The 16,978-nt window shown below is 42.2% G+C and overlaps 1 protein-coding gene across 1 annotated transcript in view; it reads right to left on the reverse strand.

The window, feature by feature from the left end:
* The window catches only part of RTN1 (reticulon 1), a 243,855-nt gene that overhangs the window by 122,006 nt on the left and 104,871 nt on the right, over nt 1–16,978 (reverse strand). Inside the window, exon 2 of the mRNA XM_005212061.4 lies at nt 610–1,383. Within this exon, the coding sequence (XP_005212118.1) occupies nt 610–1,383 (774 nt within the window). The remainder of the gene's footprint in view (nt 1–609; nt 1,384–16,978) is intronic.

Consider the following 16,978-nt stretch of genomic DNA (forward strand, 5'->3'; position numbering starts at 1 on the left):
AGCTGAAAAAGATCCCAGCCTAGTGAATTCTGAAGTATTAAAACTTCTAACCAAATAGAATTGTTGGTTTAAAATATGAAACTGTAAGCAGAACTTTAATCAGCTGAAAAGATGAAAAGGACTGTGTTGAGACTGAAGGGGGAGGGAGGTGCACCCCTTGTTTAGGCTTCCTCTCACTGCCCAGCCCCCAGAGCCTAAGGTCCACCCTATCACCCTTCATGGTACATACAGACTCGGAGCTGGAGCCAAGGATGTAAAATGCACTGTCCAAGGTGGTCCAACTGGTCTGAAGAGAACAGCTAAGATGCCCAGGGGGCAGGGAAAAGAGCTAACCTGGACCCTGGCAGCACCGCCCTCTCTACTCTGAACAGCAGAGCTTCAGGAGGGTTCTAATGTCGCCAGTGTGTCATTTTTACTTCTCCCCTCAAATAAAGAAAGAAATGTTTTACAAAGCAAATCTGATAGGGCTTTTTTAAAAAACCCCAGATGTCAACCTTTGTACAATGGGCACAAGACTGAAAATGTTACATGTTAATTAAATCAGTTAAATTGAGATGGAAGTATTCTGAATGCAAATTTTCAGTCCTTAAAGTTCAGATTTCCACTCACCTGTTCCAGAAGACGGAGGAGTGACGGATCCTGGGCTGTCGTCTTCAGGCTCTGAGACGGTGACTGTGGGGACTGTGTCAGGACTCGGTTTCAGGCAGATATCTTGCTTCTCGGGGGTCTTCTCTGGGGTAGCAGTTTCAATAGAAGGCTCGATCTCAGTCAGCGTGATCTTGACAGGGGCAGCCATCAGAGGGGCACTGCGCTGTTCTTCAGAGATATTGTCTACATACGGCGCAAAGGTTGATTCTTCAAATAAATGGTCCTTGAGGATTTTCCCCTCCACGGGAATTGGTTTCTCAGCCTCACGGGTCTCTTCAGACCTTATTGAGATTTCAGTGTCCTTATTCTTAAAGTCCAAGTCTTTCTCTTCCAACTTGGGGTGACATTGCTCCTGATATTTCACTTCCTCTGGCCTAGTTATGTCAATGTATTTATAGGCCTCTGCTTTCATCTGGTCCAGGGGGTCTGCTAAGATCTTGTTCACTTCAGCGGACTCTGCCGGAGTCATTTCTATTCCAGAATCAGAACTAAATAAGCCACGAGGCTCCGTCCCAGGCACATCTGGTAAGGAGGGTCCAGGGGGACGCAACTCCTCAGGGCTCTCTGAAGCAGCAATGTGGCCGTTTTCTTTCTGAAGAATTCCAGTGAAATACGTAGCATCCTCCCGAGGTGGATAATAGACGTCAGAAATCAGAGACGTATAACACACTCCTTCCCCATCCTTTGCCACTGTTGAAAAGGTATGATCCATGGCCCTGGAGACATCCGATGCACCTATGAATCAAAACAGCAGTAGAGAGTGAGGGGGAGCCTGGCTTCATTTCTGCACCTGCCTAACCCACCACCCGCCCCAGCCTGTGCAGGCACCACATCCTTTCTCCTCAAGGCCTCAGAGTTCCCTCAGACTGCTCTCATGTTGTTTTTCCTCGTCTCCAGCATAGCCCCCAGCACTGGTATTTTTCTGGCAGCAGACTGCATGAGCTGCCACATCCAGAGAAGTTGGAGACGACCCCAGAGAACTAGAAAGTCGATTCTCAAAATCTACTACTTTAATATGCAGTGACTGGTTCTTATTTGGTATTAGTCAACAGAACACTTCTTTGTATCTAAGGCACTAGTGACTCTTTAAACAGACGTGGAAATATAAGTTAATTCAGGTTTGTAAATACAACAATAGGATAGTCCACTGGGGAGAAGGGCTGCTCGGTGAGCTTGGAGAAGGCTCACAAACTCTCTGGTCCAGTCCTTTCATTCAGGGACTCCTGCTCTACCTGGATTGATGCCATCTCTTCTCTTGTTAAAGGTACTCAGAGAAAGAAAATCCTAGTTTTCTGCTGGCCTCATCCCAAAGTGGTATCACCTTAACAGAGTGCTTCCCTTCTTCTCTGGTTTTCTCCTCATTTTGTTTTTCTCCTCAGTTACCCACCAATAACTGAGGTTATTTGCCTTCCAGTATATTCAAAATGACCCACTGAGAATTTCTTGGTTCTACTGGTGGTGCCAAGGGCAAAGCAAGTTTCCAAGGTTGAGTCTACAGAATGTTTTCACCTGGCCTTCATTTTATTTATAAACCAGCCAAAATGTTCATTAAAAGCAAGGAGAAGAAAGAAAACCTTTATTATTTTTCTATGCTGTAAAATATTGTCAAAGGGGAAGAAACTAACATTTATTGAGACCTTGTCACTTGCTCATGAGTAGGATTTCACCTGATTCTTTAATGTTCTAAATTAAGCCCCACACTCTCAAGAGATCACACACACACACACACTCAACCCTTAAAACACATTTAAAGAATATTACAGATTAGGCCACGAAGTCATGAAAGTAGTAACAGTAACTATTAGTAGTAACAGCAGTAGTAATATTACTAGCTAATACTTAACTGCTTGCTATGTGTCAGACATAGTGCCAAGCTTTCATTAATATTGACTCATTTAGTCATCAAAGCAATCCTAGAGGATCAGTCAGCCAGCCAGTCAGTTCAGTCACTCAGTCGTGTCTGACTCTTTGTGACCCCATGAATCGCAGCACACCAGGCCTCCCTGTCCATCACCAACTCCCAGAGTTCACTCAGACTCACATCCATCGAGTCAGTGATGCCATCCAGCCATCTCATCCTCTGTCATCCCCTTCTCCTCCTGCCCCCAATCCCTCCCAGCATCAGAGTCTTTTCCAATGAGTCAACTCTTCTCATGAGGTGGCCAAAGTACTGGAGTTTCAGCTTTAGCATCATTCCTTCCAAAGAAATCCCAGGGCTGATCTCCTTCAGAATGGACTGGTTGGATCTGTTTGTAGTCCAAGGGACTCTCAAGAGTCTTCTCCAACACCACAGTTCAAAAGCATCGGTACTATAATTAGCCTCATTTTACAGATGAGGAAACTGAGGAACAGAAGGGCTGAATGACACACCAAAGACCAAAAAGGCAGGAAGTGGCAGAGCCAGGGTTCAAACCCAAGCCATCTAGAAGTTAGAAAAGCGCCCCTAGTCCCCTTTGTACTTCCTTAAATGTTTGTGAAGTTTTTCTTTTTTAAGTAATTTTAAATCAGTTCTATTGCAAATACACTTAGCAATTTTCTTTTCCAAGCTATCTTCTTGGTTGTATGAGCATGGTTAGTCTAAGGGAAATGGAAAAGCACAGAGCCTCTTTGCTTCCAGCACTCTCCTGCCTCAATACCATTGCAAGAGCAGCTTTCTTTCCTTGGAATTCTCTTCATCCAGATACCTATGTACCTAAACCCTTCACTGCCGAGTCTTCACTCAAATGTCACTTTCTTAAGGAAGGCAAATTTGACCACTTTGTCTCAGGTTGCAACTCCCCTACACACCCTAGCAACCCTGTCCCTCCCTCCTTTTCTCTTTATTTTTCCTTAACATTTGTCTCCTCCTAATAAATCACATAATTAACTTATTTATTCATTACTTAATGATTGTCCCCCCTCCTTTGCTAGGTATATTCCATGAGAGCAAGAATCTTTGACTATTTTGTTCACTAATGGGGCCCAAAATCTAGAACAGGTCCTGGCACATCAGATCAGATCAGATCAGTCGCTCAGTCGTGTCCGACTCTTTGTGACCCCATGAATCGCAGCATGCCAGGCCTCTCATCCATCACCAACTCCTGGAGTTCACTCAGACTCACGTCCATCAAGTCAGTGATGCCATCCAGCCATCTCATCCTCTGTCGTCCCCTTCTCCTCCTGCCCCCAATCCCTCCCAGCATCAGAGTCTTTTCCAATGAGTCAACTCTTCGCATGAGGTGGCCAAAGTGCTGGAGTTTCAGCTTTAGCATCATTCCTTCCAAAGAAATCCCAGGGCTGATCTCCTTCAGAATGGACTGGTTGGATCTCCTTGCAGTCCAAGGGACTCTCAAGAGTCTTCTCCAACACCACAATTCAAAAGCATCAATTCTTCGGCGCTCAGCCTTCTTCACAGTCCAACTCTCACATCCATACATGACCACAGGAAAAACCATAGCCTTGACAAGCCGGACCTTTGTTGGCAAAGTAATGTCTCTGCTTTTGAATATGCTATCTAGGTTGGTCATAACTTTCCTTCCAAGGAGTAAGCGTCTTTTAATTTCATGGCTGCAGTCACCATCTGTAGTGATTTTGGAGCCCAGGACTTAATAAATATTTGAAAAATTAAAGAAAGTAACTTTAAAGTTTAGAATAAAGCATAAATAACAGAATGTGTGAGAAGACACGTGGGAACATTCCCCTAAATTGCTCACGACATTCACTTTATTCAACAAATAGCCTAATTTTGTGAGCAACAGACCAATTTAAATCTGTTCATTTCAGATAGTCTTCTAGATACACTTCCTTTATCCATGGTACCTCTGCTTTTCCAGCTAGATAAAAACAAACTCAATAACAAAAGGAATGGTAATAATGACAGGTCTTATTCCCTACCACACACATAGAACACTAAAGAAAAAGCTATTAAATTTAAATCGATGTGCACACACACACACCTTTATCCTAAAGGATATTTAAAGCTTCTTTTGTGATATGGGCTTAGCCTATATGTAGACTTGGATCACAGCCTTGTCTAACTCAATGAAACTATTAGCCATGCTGTGTAGGGCCACCCAAGACAGACAGGTCATGGTGGAGAGTTCTGACAAAACGTGGTCTACTGGAGAAGGGAATGGCAAAACACGTCAGCATTTTTGCCTTGAGAAGGCAAGATGAGGGAGTGGTTTGCCTTCTCAAGGCAAGAATACTAAAGTGGTTTGCCATTCCCTTCTCCAGTGGACCAAGTATTGTCAGAACTCTGTCCATATAGTCAAAGCTATGGTTTTTCCAGTAGTCATGTATGAATGTGAGAGTTGGACCATAAAGAAAGCTAAGTGCTGAAGAATTGATGCTTTTGAATTGTAGTGTTGGAGAAGACTCTTGAGAGTCCCTTGGACTGCAAGGAGGTCAAACCAGTCAATCCTAAAGGAAATCAGTCCTGAATATTCATTGGAAGGACTGATGCTGAAGCTGAAACTCCAATACTGTGGCCACCTGATGCAAAGAACTGACTCACTGGAAAAGATCCTGATGCTGGGAAAGATTGAGAGCAGGAGAAGGGGATGACAGAGGATGAGATGGTTGGATGGCATCACCAACTCGATGGACATGAGTTTAACAAAGCTCTGGGAGTTGGTGATGGACTGGGAGGCTTAGCATGCTGCAGTCCATGTGGTTGCAAAGAGTCAGACACGACTGAGCGACTCAACTGAACTGAACTGATAATGTAGACCACATTAGAGGCAGGGAAATCAATTCTCAGCTATTTCACGACAGACATTTGGATCCTGATATTCTCTACCACAATTACCTGGAAAGATTCCATGTGTTAATAAGCAATTGTTCACCAGAAAGTAAGGAGGGGTTTGCTGCTAGATGTAAATAGTCTGGATGTGTGTGGAAGTGGGGAGAAGATGCTCTCCAGGGGAAGACACAGTAGATAGCTTTCAGGGCTGTCAAATCATTATCATTCAACTCTCAGTCAGTACTTCTATTGCAGGGGCCACCACATGGCTTCTGACCCTTATCACCCGTATCTGGCATGTTACATAACCCTCTAGCCCACAGTCTTCTGCCACTAGTCATCACACTAAACACAACTGTCACCTGTTTAGCAACTGGCCCCAGGGTTCTGCTTTGCCTCACTGGATAATCCTTAAACCCTGCAGCCTGTCATTTGAGACGATGTGAATGCCACCTGGCCTCACAGCTCTGACTCCACTGTTCTTACCCTCCACTCTAGGCATACAAAGCCCTTCACTATCGCACACTCATTCTACCACCCTTTTTAGCCCTGTCTTACACTCTCCAATTCAAACGCTGAGCTCTGGTCAATACAAACTACCCATGACTTCTCCAACAACTAATATTTACAATCTCCACATCCAAATCTCCACCTTTTAACTTCAAGCCATGCGCTTCCTTGGTAGCTCAGTCAGTAAAGACTCCGCCTGCAATGCAGGAGAACTGGGTTCAATCCCTGGCTCAGGAATATCCCCTGGAGAAGGGAATGGCTACCCACTCCAGTATTCTTGTCTGGGAAATCCACAGACAGAGGTGCACAGTGTTGCAAGAGTCAAATATGACTTAGCTACTAAACCATCAACAAAATGAGTCTGCTGACCACATCTGTCAGGACCTGACCCCTTCATATTGTTCTCCCCTTCCTTTCCCATAGCACTTAATTATACTGCTTGTGTCACATGTACGATACATGACTTTGATATGTCTATGTTATCACCTGCTAACCTGTCAGCTCCTAGAGTTTGAGACTCATGTTCTTGTACAATATATTGTACATAGTAGGCACCCCAAAAAATGAATAAATGAATGAATAGACCAGTTAATCAATCAATCAACGAGTAGATGTTCTATGCAATTACTCAGAACAAACTGCCGGTAGCCAGCATGAGGAACTCCGCCCGTGGCAAAGGTCATGAGGAAGGAGGCTCGGCATACACAAAGGCGGGATGGAGCCTCAGGAGTCCTCCTGGAAATTCTCGAGCATCTACCCCCAAAACCAGAGTCTGCCTACTTTACTGCTTTGTGCTCTCACCTACACCTCTGACTTTATGGGGGGCTGTCCCCCACCACCTCTCTCTGAAAAACAGTTAACTTACAGCTCCAGTTGATAAAGTTCCTGGGCGTGACAAGAGTGTTTCAACCTACAAACTCCTTTGGAAGTCCTCTAGCCTGCCTGAACAGGTTCTTCCAGCCACATGTGATTGTTCACAGCCTCCCAACTGTGAGAGGCATGAGATGTTCTAAACTGTCTAAATACAGATTCCTTTGAGCAGTTAAAAGATTGATTAGAAATTGTATTGGTGAAGGGTTTTTCACTTGTTGGGCCAATGTTTGCTGCTAAGTTTCCATATCCCTTACCTACTGTGTCCCTGGCAGTGTATTGATTAATATAATTGGTGTACTGCTAAGTCGCTTCAGTCGTGTCTGACTCTGTGCAACCCCCATAGACGGCAGCCCACCAGGCTCCACCGTCCCTGGGATTCTCCAGGCAAGAACACTGGAGTGGGTTGCCATTTCCTTCTCCAATGCATGAAAGTGAAAAGTGAAAGGGAAGTCACTCAGTGGTGTCCGACTCCTAGCGACCCCATGGATTGCAGCCTACCAGGCTCCTCCGTCCATGGGATTTTCCAGGCCAGAGTACTGGAATGGGGTGCCATTGCCTTCTCCGATAATTGGTGTATAGGAATGTAAGTAGTAGCTTTAATGTTTGTAACCTTGGACCCTTGAGTTAATTCTTTTCTTGTTATAGCCCATCACACCTCTGCCCTATAGGAATGCAACTTTATCTAATGCTTTCTGTGGGTGGCGCCTGACTTTAGAATAATCACCTTTAGAGAAAAATAAGTTTTCTGAAGAAAGGGTCATAAAATGTTAACAGGCCTCTTGGCCAGAAGATGATGTAAATCACCTAAATTTTGCATATGATAAGTTTGCAGGAAGAAAGCCTGGCTTACTGCTGACTCTACCCCTTCCCCCATTATCCTCTATGCACAACTTAAGGTATAAAAACTACTTTGGAAAATAAAGTGCGGGCCTTGTTCACCGAAACTTAGTCTCCCCATGTCGTTCTTTCTCTCACCTTCCGGCTGAATCCCATCTGGAGCGTGGAGGCTCGTCAAGCCTACTACTTATGCCTGGGCTTCTAAGATCTGACCCGGGAGGCCTTAGTGTCTCCTCTCCATCGGGAGAATGGGAGGATGCCTGCGGCCTACGTAGGTGACATAAATTCTTTGCCTTGGAATTTTATTAGCTTTCCATGTAAACCAGGTTATTCAGCCTCTTTTCTCCACTGAATTTTCTCACTGAGCTATCCTTATTCTATTACTCTTTATATCTCTAATTAATATTTAATTAGAGCTATTGTATCCAGTTCACTGACGCCGTCCCCACTTCGAATTCCCTGGATCCACCGGGGCTGGACCCCGGTAACAAACTAAGACTAATTGATGAGAAGTTACAAAGAGGATTTTTTTAATCTCTTATACGAAAAAACTGTCTAGAATTCAAGTTATCCAACAATGGGCTGGAGCTGCATCTTGGGAACAAGACTATTATGATCCCAGTGGCAGGCAGATGGAAAGAGGCCCAGCATCCATCTAGGCAGGAACCAGCATTTGATGGAAAGTTGGATAGGACAACAGCAGAAGACTCTTCCAACTGTCTATGATTTTTATATCAATTGGCTTCACCATAGTGGGACACAACTTGCTTTATTTCTTCTTTACCTGTACAGCAGAATCAATATAATTTTCCTGAAGGTGATGCCACAGAGAATAGGGGCTTCCCGGACGTATAGTAATAATTGAGGGGATAAACTCTGGATCACATCAACATTACTAGAGAGACTATAGATAGAATCAATAATTGGGAAGAACTCCCACTCCTGAAATTCTCATGTTACTAGCTTCCTCTTGCCCAGAAAACCCAGCATAAAATTGAAAGGATGTCAAACTCAACAAATACTACCAGATAGAGGAAGAGGGACAAGATCATTTGTGTAAATCACACATTTTAAATGGGACCATGTCAAAACCCTCATAAAATCAACAAATAATCTAAATACTTTGAATGTGGTCATGTCCTACCTCTTTTCCTATGTAAATTGAGCTAAATATCCTAAAAGATTCTCAAGGTTCAAAGAATTTGAAAATGTGTATACATTACATAGGGCCTATTGGATAGAACTCTCAAAAATAGAAAGTCTTTCTAGACAATAAATTATGTGAGAGCAGAGTCCTGAGGGATCCTTGGAACTGGGAAGCAGAGCTGAGCCTCAGGGCTCAGGAAAGCCAATTAATCCTTGTCAGCGCTTCCTGCAGAGCTGGCAGCTGTGTGGACTGAGGCAGAGCACATCAGCCAGTTGCCCCAGGCAGGAACCAATATTGTTACATTGTTAGATACAAATCCACTAAATAAAAAGGCTTTCCTTGTCTAGACTAGAAATTACTACTTTCTTTATACAACCAAGGATTCCTGGGAACATCTGACTTCCCCATTCTCTGGCTGTTTCCTTGGCCATCAAGAAATCGGATTTGCATGAAGGCAGATGCACATATATGTGTAGACATACACATGCTCCTTCAGGAGGTGGCTGGACAGCAAGGCACAGCAAATTCAAAATGGGATTGATTTTCAAATTTCCATCTTACAAGTAATTTTTTTAGGAAAGTTGAAGGATCCCAAGTCACTATCTCTAGTCAAAAGCTAAGTGGAAGAAAGCATGAAAATAAGCTAAATTAGCTGCCATGAAATCGTATGTGCTGATAAAATCAGGCTTTTGAATACACTGATGTCCTAGATCAGAAACACTAATCATGAGCTAGATAAATTCAGTAGTCTCCTAAATGGTGGGTGTTTTATTTTTTAAAATTTCTCTAGCAATACTAACAGAGAATGCAATGGCACCCCACTCCAGTACTCTTGCCTGGAAAATCCCATGGACAGAGGAGCCTGGTAGGCTGCAGTCCATGGGGTCGCTGAGGGTCGGACACGACTGAGCGACTTCACTTTCACTTTTCACTTACATGCACTGGAGAAGGAAATGGCAACCCACTCCAGTGTTCTTGCCTGGAGAATCCCAGGGACGGGGCAGCCTGGTGGGCTGCCGTCTATGGGGTTGCACAGAGTCAGACACGACTGAAGTGACTCAGCAGCAGCAGCAATACTAAGGAATAATGACTTAGTATTTGACTTTTCTCGAGGAAACTTTCTATCCACAAATCTTCATTCTGACTGACTCATTCTTACTGAATCAAGCTCATTCAATTGCTAGCCTATCAGTTGTGAGACTCTGGGCAAGGTAGCCTCTCTAAGCCTTGTTTGGGGCTGCCTGGTGACTCAGCTGGTAAAGAATCTGCCTGCAATGCGGGAGACCTGGGTTCGATCCCTAGGTTTGGGAAAATCTCCTGGAGAAGGGACCAGCTACACACTCAAGTATTCTGGCTTGGAGAATTCCATGGAGCCTTATTTATTCAGTTTTAAAATGGGGCAAAGATAGTTCCCATGTTACTGGGCTGTTACAGGGATTAAATGAGATAATGCACTTAGCTCCTTTCCTGGCACATAGTACACACAGTAAATGAGAGCGGTGAGCTTTATAGTTACCTCTGTTTTACAGGGAGGACACCAGAATTTGCAACATATACCATCCATCCATTTGGTACTTCATCCTATCTATTGACATGTGATCAGGGTCTTTTGGGCCAAAAGGAGTTGAATATAGCCAGTCCTCACTCATGTTGCCCTCTGGGGTCTGCCTTAGATCCTGAAGTCCCAAGAGAGTGATGCAACTGATGGATCCTGTGAGGAAATGGTAATGCCTGGTAACGCCTAACAAGTATGAAATGCTGAAATTTACAAAGACAATAGAAAAAGCAGGAGAATGTTCTGTGCCAACAGATGAGGTTTCTCTCTTGTAGACTGAGCTCATTCTTACTCCTCAGGGTAGAGACAAGTCGACAGTGGTTTAAGATGATTCTCCTGTAACTCATAAAGACCCTCTTACTGCTCTGAAATGGAAACATAGAAAATGCCAGAAATAAAGAACAGTATATATGAAAAGGTTTTCTGAGCACAGAGGTAGATGTGCTCCATTAGAGAAACATCTTTTAAAAATAAAAACAAAACAAAAACACCAATTATTGTTTAAATAGAGCCAACACTAAGGGGTATAGGTATAGGTATACAGTCCCATTAATTTGAGAGATATTTTAGGCGAGGGGCATATGAAAACCTGGAATGACATTGGGAGTAGGATGGAGATGCATGTTAAAATTCAAAAATTACGGACCAGAAACAAGTGACCTAGGGTGAATCTGCATTCACTTTTCTAAGAATCATTTGCCCTTAGACTGCCCATGTGATGGATAGTAGTAGCCCACACAGGGCGTAGGCGGTAAGGCTTTTTCCCTGAAACTCCCACCTATCTTTTCTAAATGTTAAGAAATCAGCAGGCCCACAGTATGGAGGCTGTGACACGTCTGACAACAGTCATCTCTGAGGGATGGATATGCCAGGGAGGTACCAGGAGCTTCTATGTCACCTAGAAAGCATTCTTCTTCTACAATGAAGTACCCTGTGATTTAACATGACAAATGGGTGCTGAGAAATCCAGGGACATCCATTCTTTAAAAAATGTATTTATGTGATTAGTTAATCAAGTAAAAAGGAGAAGATGAACTCGCATTTCCTAGCAAAAGACACGAAGTCAATGCTGATGACATGCTTGGACTTTAAGAATATGAGTGAGTACTCTTCCTTTCCCCAACTCACTGCCTTATTTAAAGTTTGCCTGTCAGAATAACAGATTCAGCTGTCGGAACTGCAAAATTAATGTTTAATAAAAAAATGATTCAGCAAGTTTTGGGTTTTTCCTCCACTATGAAGAGCCAGGGCTTGCACTGCCTTGCAGAGTTATCCCTTTAGCAGAAAATTCTCTAAGAGGAAAACAACTAGCCCAGCAGCAAACCACTGCCTAAGTTTCTCTGAGTTCTCCACAGGGTCTTAGCATAACGCTGCTAAGAATCATGCCTGATACACATTAAGGGCTCATTATTTTTTTTAGAATTGAACTTGATTCTCCACTGCTGCTTCCAGCCTTTAGTCCAATGTTTGTCTTCAGAATCTATTAGTGGGAACAGACAACTCAAATAGTCAGAAAACAATACAACACATAACCTCCCTAATCTATAGAGTTCCTAGAAATCAAGAAGAATAAGACTATCAATTCATTTGTTCAGATAGTGAACAAAAGGTAAAAATACAGAGTGAAATAAGCCAGAAAGAAAAACACCAATACAGTATACTAACGCATATATATGGAATTTAGAAAGATGGTAACAATAACCCTGTATATGAGACAGCAAAAGAGACACTGATGTATAGAACAGTCTTTTGGACTCTGTGGGAGAGGGAGAGGGTGGGATGATTTGGGAGAATGGCATTGAAATACGTATAATATCATATATAAAACGAGTCACCAGTCCAGGTTCGATGCACGATACTGGATGCTTGGGGCTGGTGCACTGGGATGACCCAGAGGGATGGTATGGGGAGGGAGGAGGGAGGAGGGTTCAGGATGGGGAACACATGTATACCTGTGGCAGATTCATTTTGATATATGGCAAAACCAATACAATATTGTAAAGTTAAATAAAATAAAAATTTTTTAAAAAGGTAAAAATAAACATTTTTCATATAAAGAGCAATATAAATGATCCTGGAGCATAAAAGTGCAAATTAAAACAACCCTAAATTGATTTCTCCCTTATCAAACAGGGAAAAACTCAAAAAAGTCTGGCAATACACATTTGGTAGGGCTGAAGGAAAACACTCACTCACTCACTGAGAGGAGTCTGATAGGAGTCAAATAGGATATAATGCCTACAGATGGCAATTTGGCAATGCCTGTCCAAAGTACAAATGCATTTACTCTTTAAACCGGCAATCTAACTTACAGAAATTATTCTGTAGACATACCTACACATGCATAAAATGAATATGAACATAGTTATTCATCATAGCATGAAATAACAAAAGTTAGAATCAGCTCAAATATTCACTATCAGGGCCTGGTTAAACAAACTATATATTTCAACACATATACTGAGTGGTTGCACAAAAGACTAAAAATTATCTCCATGTTCTGATATGGAAATATTTTCAGGTAAAAATGATTAAGAGAAAAAGTAAGATACAGACTATGTGTTATAGATACAACTATATGGACACAGATATATAAAATGCTAACTTTTATGGAAGCAAAGGGGGAAACAAGAACATATGCTTGTATTTGCTTGTATCTTCATAAAGAAACCCTGGGAAAATACTCAAGAAACTAATTATTAGCCATGGAAGTGGGACAGAATAGAAAGTAACAGAAGTGGAAGGGAGATTTTTCATCATGCACTTCTTTTAAAAATTTATTTTCTTCTTCCAACCAAATGAATGTATTACTCTTTAAAATTTCAATTTCATTTAAAAATGAAGAAAAAGAACACAATGTGGGAAGATAGTAGTAGTGTTGCACAACTGTGATGCGAACCCCCAACCCAGCTTCCTTCTTCCACAGGACAGATATCCAAAGATGTGAAGCAGATGTGTCCCCTCTTTAGTTCCCATGGCTCGGGTTAGAACCTTCTTCATTCCCCCTTTCACATGTTTTGTTTTCCTCACCCTGGAGGCTCCTAAGAGACATGAACTGTACCTCGTGCCTCACTGTTTCTCTCATGCTAAGCACACTTTCTGGCACATAGGTTTTGTTTGGTAAATACTTACGGAATACATCAATGCATATGTTTCCAGATTCATCATACTGGTTACAACCAGGGGATGAACAATAGTTTGTCACTGTCCCTCTAAGAATCTGACCCAGACCTGACTACAAGAGACACTTTCCCTTTACAGTTTTGATTCCCTTGACTTAAACTTTCTATTTTTATTCACAAATTTTTACATTTCCTGCCCTGTACTATTCATGTAGCATTTGTAGCCAATTAAAATATATGGGTATATAAAATTTTTTTAATAATGCATAATTTCAAATTGTACTTTTAGCCACAGCACTGAGTGTATTTCATAAGTTTGACTGACATTAAAGTCAGATGCAAAGAATTTTCATAATTGCCTATGACCTGCTTCCAGCGTTTAAAACAGACTGAAGAGGCTACTAGGAAACAAATTTATCTCAGTCTGGAATAATCCATAAGATCAAGATAAAGCTAGAATTAGGGTGTCTCATTAGAATGTGTTTTATAAAGGGGAATCTATGTCCAAACAACTTTGTAAGGGTACCATCAGCCCATACTGTGTCTTGACTGAAAAAATGCAACAGATGTCCATCTATGCCTGAGACATGCATTCTCTGCTGAAAGTCTTGGATTTTGTGCCCGTGTTGAGAACTGAACACAGGTCACTGGAATCTAAAACAGTGTCATGTACATATACACACTGCATGCATGCATGCTCTGTCACTTCAGTCACGTCCAACTCTTTGTGACCCCACGGACTGTAGCCCACTAGGCTTCTCTGCCCATGGGATTTTCCAGGCAAGAATACTGGAGTATGTTGACATTCCCTCCTCACATATACACACGACCATATATAAAGTAGATAACTAGTAAGCACCTACTGTAAAGGATAGGGAACTCTACTCAATACTCTGTAATAGCCTATATGGGAAAAGAATCTAAAAGAATCGATATATGTATATACATAAATGATTCACTTTGCTGTATATCTGAAATTAACAACATTTAAGATCAACTATATTCCAACAAAAATTAAAAATATATATATAAATAAAAACAAAACCAAGAAACCACAAAAATAAAAAAATAGATAAAACAAAGTTATGTAAAGTGATATGCCTTGGAAGGCACATAAGGAAGGACAAAAAAGGATGACTGATGGATGATTCTGTTAGAAAGCTGGCATGGGACAGGACATGACATGGTGTCTTTGAAGTACGTTACAGCATGCCTGGTGCAGCATGACATGGGCTGTGCTGTGCTGTGCTGTGCTGTATTGCGGCCTGACGTAACAGAGCAGGCTGTATGGGGGAGCAAGATATGGTGTGGTGTGTTTGGTGAGGGTGCTTTCAGTGTGGCATTCTATGACTGAAAAGTCACAGGTGTGAGAGGCGTTCCATCTCCATCAAGTTGCTGACCTTTAATAAGTCATTAAATTCTCAGGAAACCTCTTTCTCCATTTGCAAAAGGAAGATAACAAAAATATTCAAATTGCATGCTTGTATGTGTGTGTGTGTGTGTGTGTGTGTGTGTGTGTGTAGGCGCGCACGCACTCAGTTGTGCCCGGCTCTGCAACCGCATGGACAGTAGCCCGCCAGGCTCCTCTGCCCATGGGATTCTCCAGACAAGAATGTGAGGATTAAAGGAGACAGAATGGTTTTGTCACCAACAAAACCCACTAACAATTCCTAGGAAATAAGAATAGAATCTGGGTAATAAATAAAGTCTAATCTTTTTTCTTTACCTTTATGCTTAGTCTAGTTTCATTTGCTCATTGGCGCCACAGGCAGAGGCCTAAACACCGGACCTTCAGATCAAAGGTCCCAGTACGACAGGTCTGTGTCAACACCCCAGGTAGGTGTGCCATGTGCAGAAGCGCTGCGCACAGCACGTAATTCAAGATGGCGGCAGCGGGCCGTGAGCAGAGACGCTGGGCGCGCCCTAGCTGTTGAGAACTCCACCGCTCTCGCTCTTCCCGCTGTTGAGAGCCCTATAAAAGAGCCCTGCCCATAGCCTGTTAAGGAGAGCATGTGCTCTGGAGCAGGAGCTCCCATCCCTCCATTATTTATCAAATAAAGCTTTCCTTGATTTCCTAAATGAAAACTCAAGTCTTGTTCTATTGGCGTGAGTGACACTGGTTAGGAGGACCTTTTTGGGGGTCAGACCTGATAACATGATTATCATTAGCTACCACTCTGTGTTTATACAGTATGCCTTCTTCCTCAAGTTTTCCAAATCTAGCTCCTATGTTCTGGAATATCTGAAATTTAATTTGAGGTTTTGAGACCCTAATTTTAAACATAATCTCATGTGGAAAGCAGGTTATAAGAACAGAAACAGGTGAATGACATGTGGCTGCTGCTGCTGCTGCTAAGCCGCTTGTCCGACTCTTAGCGATCCCATGGACTTCAGCCCACCAGGCTCCTCCATCCATGGGATTCTCCAGGCAAGAGTACTGGAGTGATGACATGTGGAGACTAACATAAACCTGGAATTCAGGCTCTATCAATTGGTAGACTTAAAGGCAAATCATTTGACTTGAACACACTCACAAACACACTCATATGCAGTCGCAAGCAAAACGTATGTAGAAAATTTATTCTATTCTATTAAGGTGTACAGAAAATGGAGCCCAGAGGTAGCCGTACTAATCAGGGAGAAAGAAAAGAAAGATTAGTGTCCTTCTTCAACAGTAGCATTCATTCTGCTCCTCTGAACTATCTGAGCTATGGGTCAAAGTAAACTGTGTGTTTAAAGCAAGACAGCAACTCAGCCATTGATGTGCCAGAGTTTGAGAGTATTGATCCAAGTGGTGTGAATGCTCAGTCAGAAAGTTACACCAGGATTTCTTTTCTTCCCATTTTCTATCACCAAGAAGAAAAAGAACAATAAATAATAAGCAATAATTCCAAAACACGTAATTTTGGACATCAATGCAACATTTCAATCAACTGCACATTTGAAGGGGATAACTAAAATATCACACTTCTCTAGTATAAGCTACGTGCATGATGATCAACAAAAATGCACTGTGTTTTGGGAATTTGGAGAAGGATGGCTATTGTGAGGAAAGTGAAACTTACACTGGGGATTTGAAAACACATATGATTTTAGAAAGGCAGAGAAAAACAATATGAAGTTATTTGGGGAGCAAAAAATAATAGCAAAGGCAAAGATGAAGTAATGAGTAGGAAAGAATCCCAACTCCAACAGGAGAGCTTGGGAAATGGTGGGAACTCGGGCCAGAAGGGGTGGCTGGGATTATGAAGCCAGTGTGAGGGCTTCATAGTAATCGTAGGAAACAAGGATCCAGTGATTGTTTTAGAACAATTAGTCCAGTAATAGCTTCCACGATGGCAGCATACGGGTTTGGGAGTCATGTCAAATGAATTTGTGATTTAAAAAAAATTATAAAAGCAATATTACATGATGACTACAACATTTTTAAAATATAGAATTACACAAACACTGAGAGAGAGAGTCGTTTCAGCAGATGCCAAGAAAAAATAGTGAACATTCACTAGGACTAGAAGAATTTAAGTACAGCCTGGAGTTCTAGGCTCAAGATAACACAGCTCTCA

This window comes from Bos taurus, chromosome 10 (genome assembly GCF_002263795.3).
Source record: "Bos taurus isolate L1 Dominette 01449 registration number 42190680 breed Hereford chromosome 10, ARS-UCD2.0, whole genome shotgun sequence".
Lineage (NCBI taxonomy): Eukaryota > Metazoa > Chordata > Mammalia > Artiodactyla > Bovidae > Bos > Bos taurus.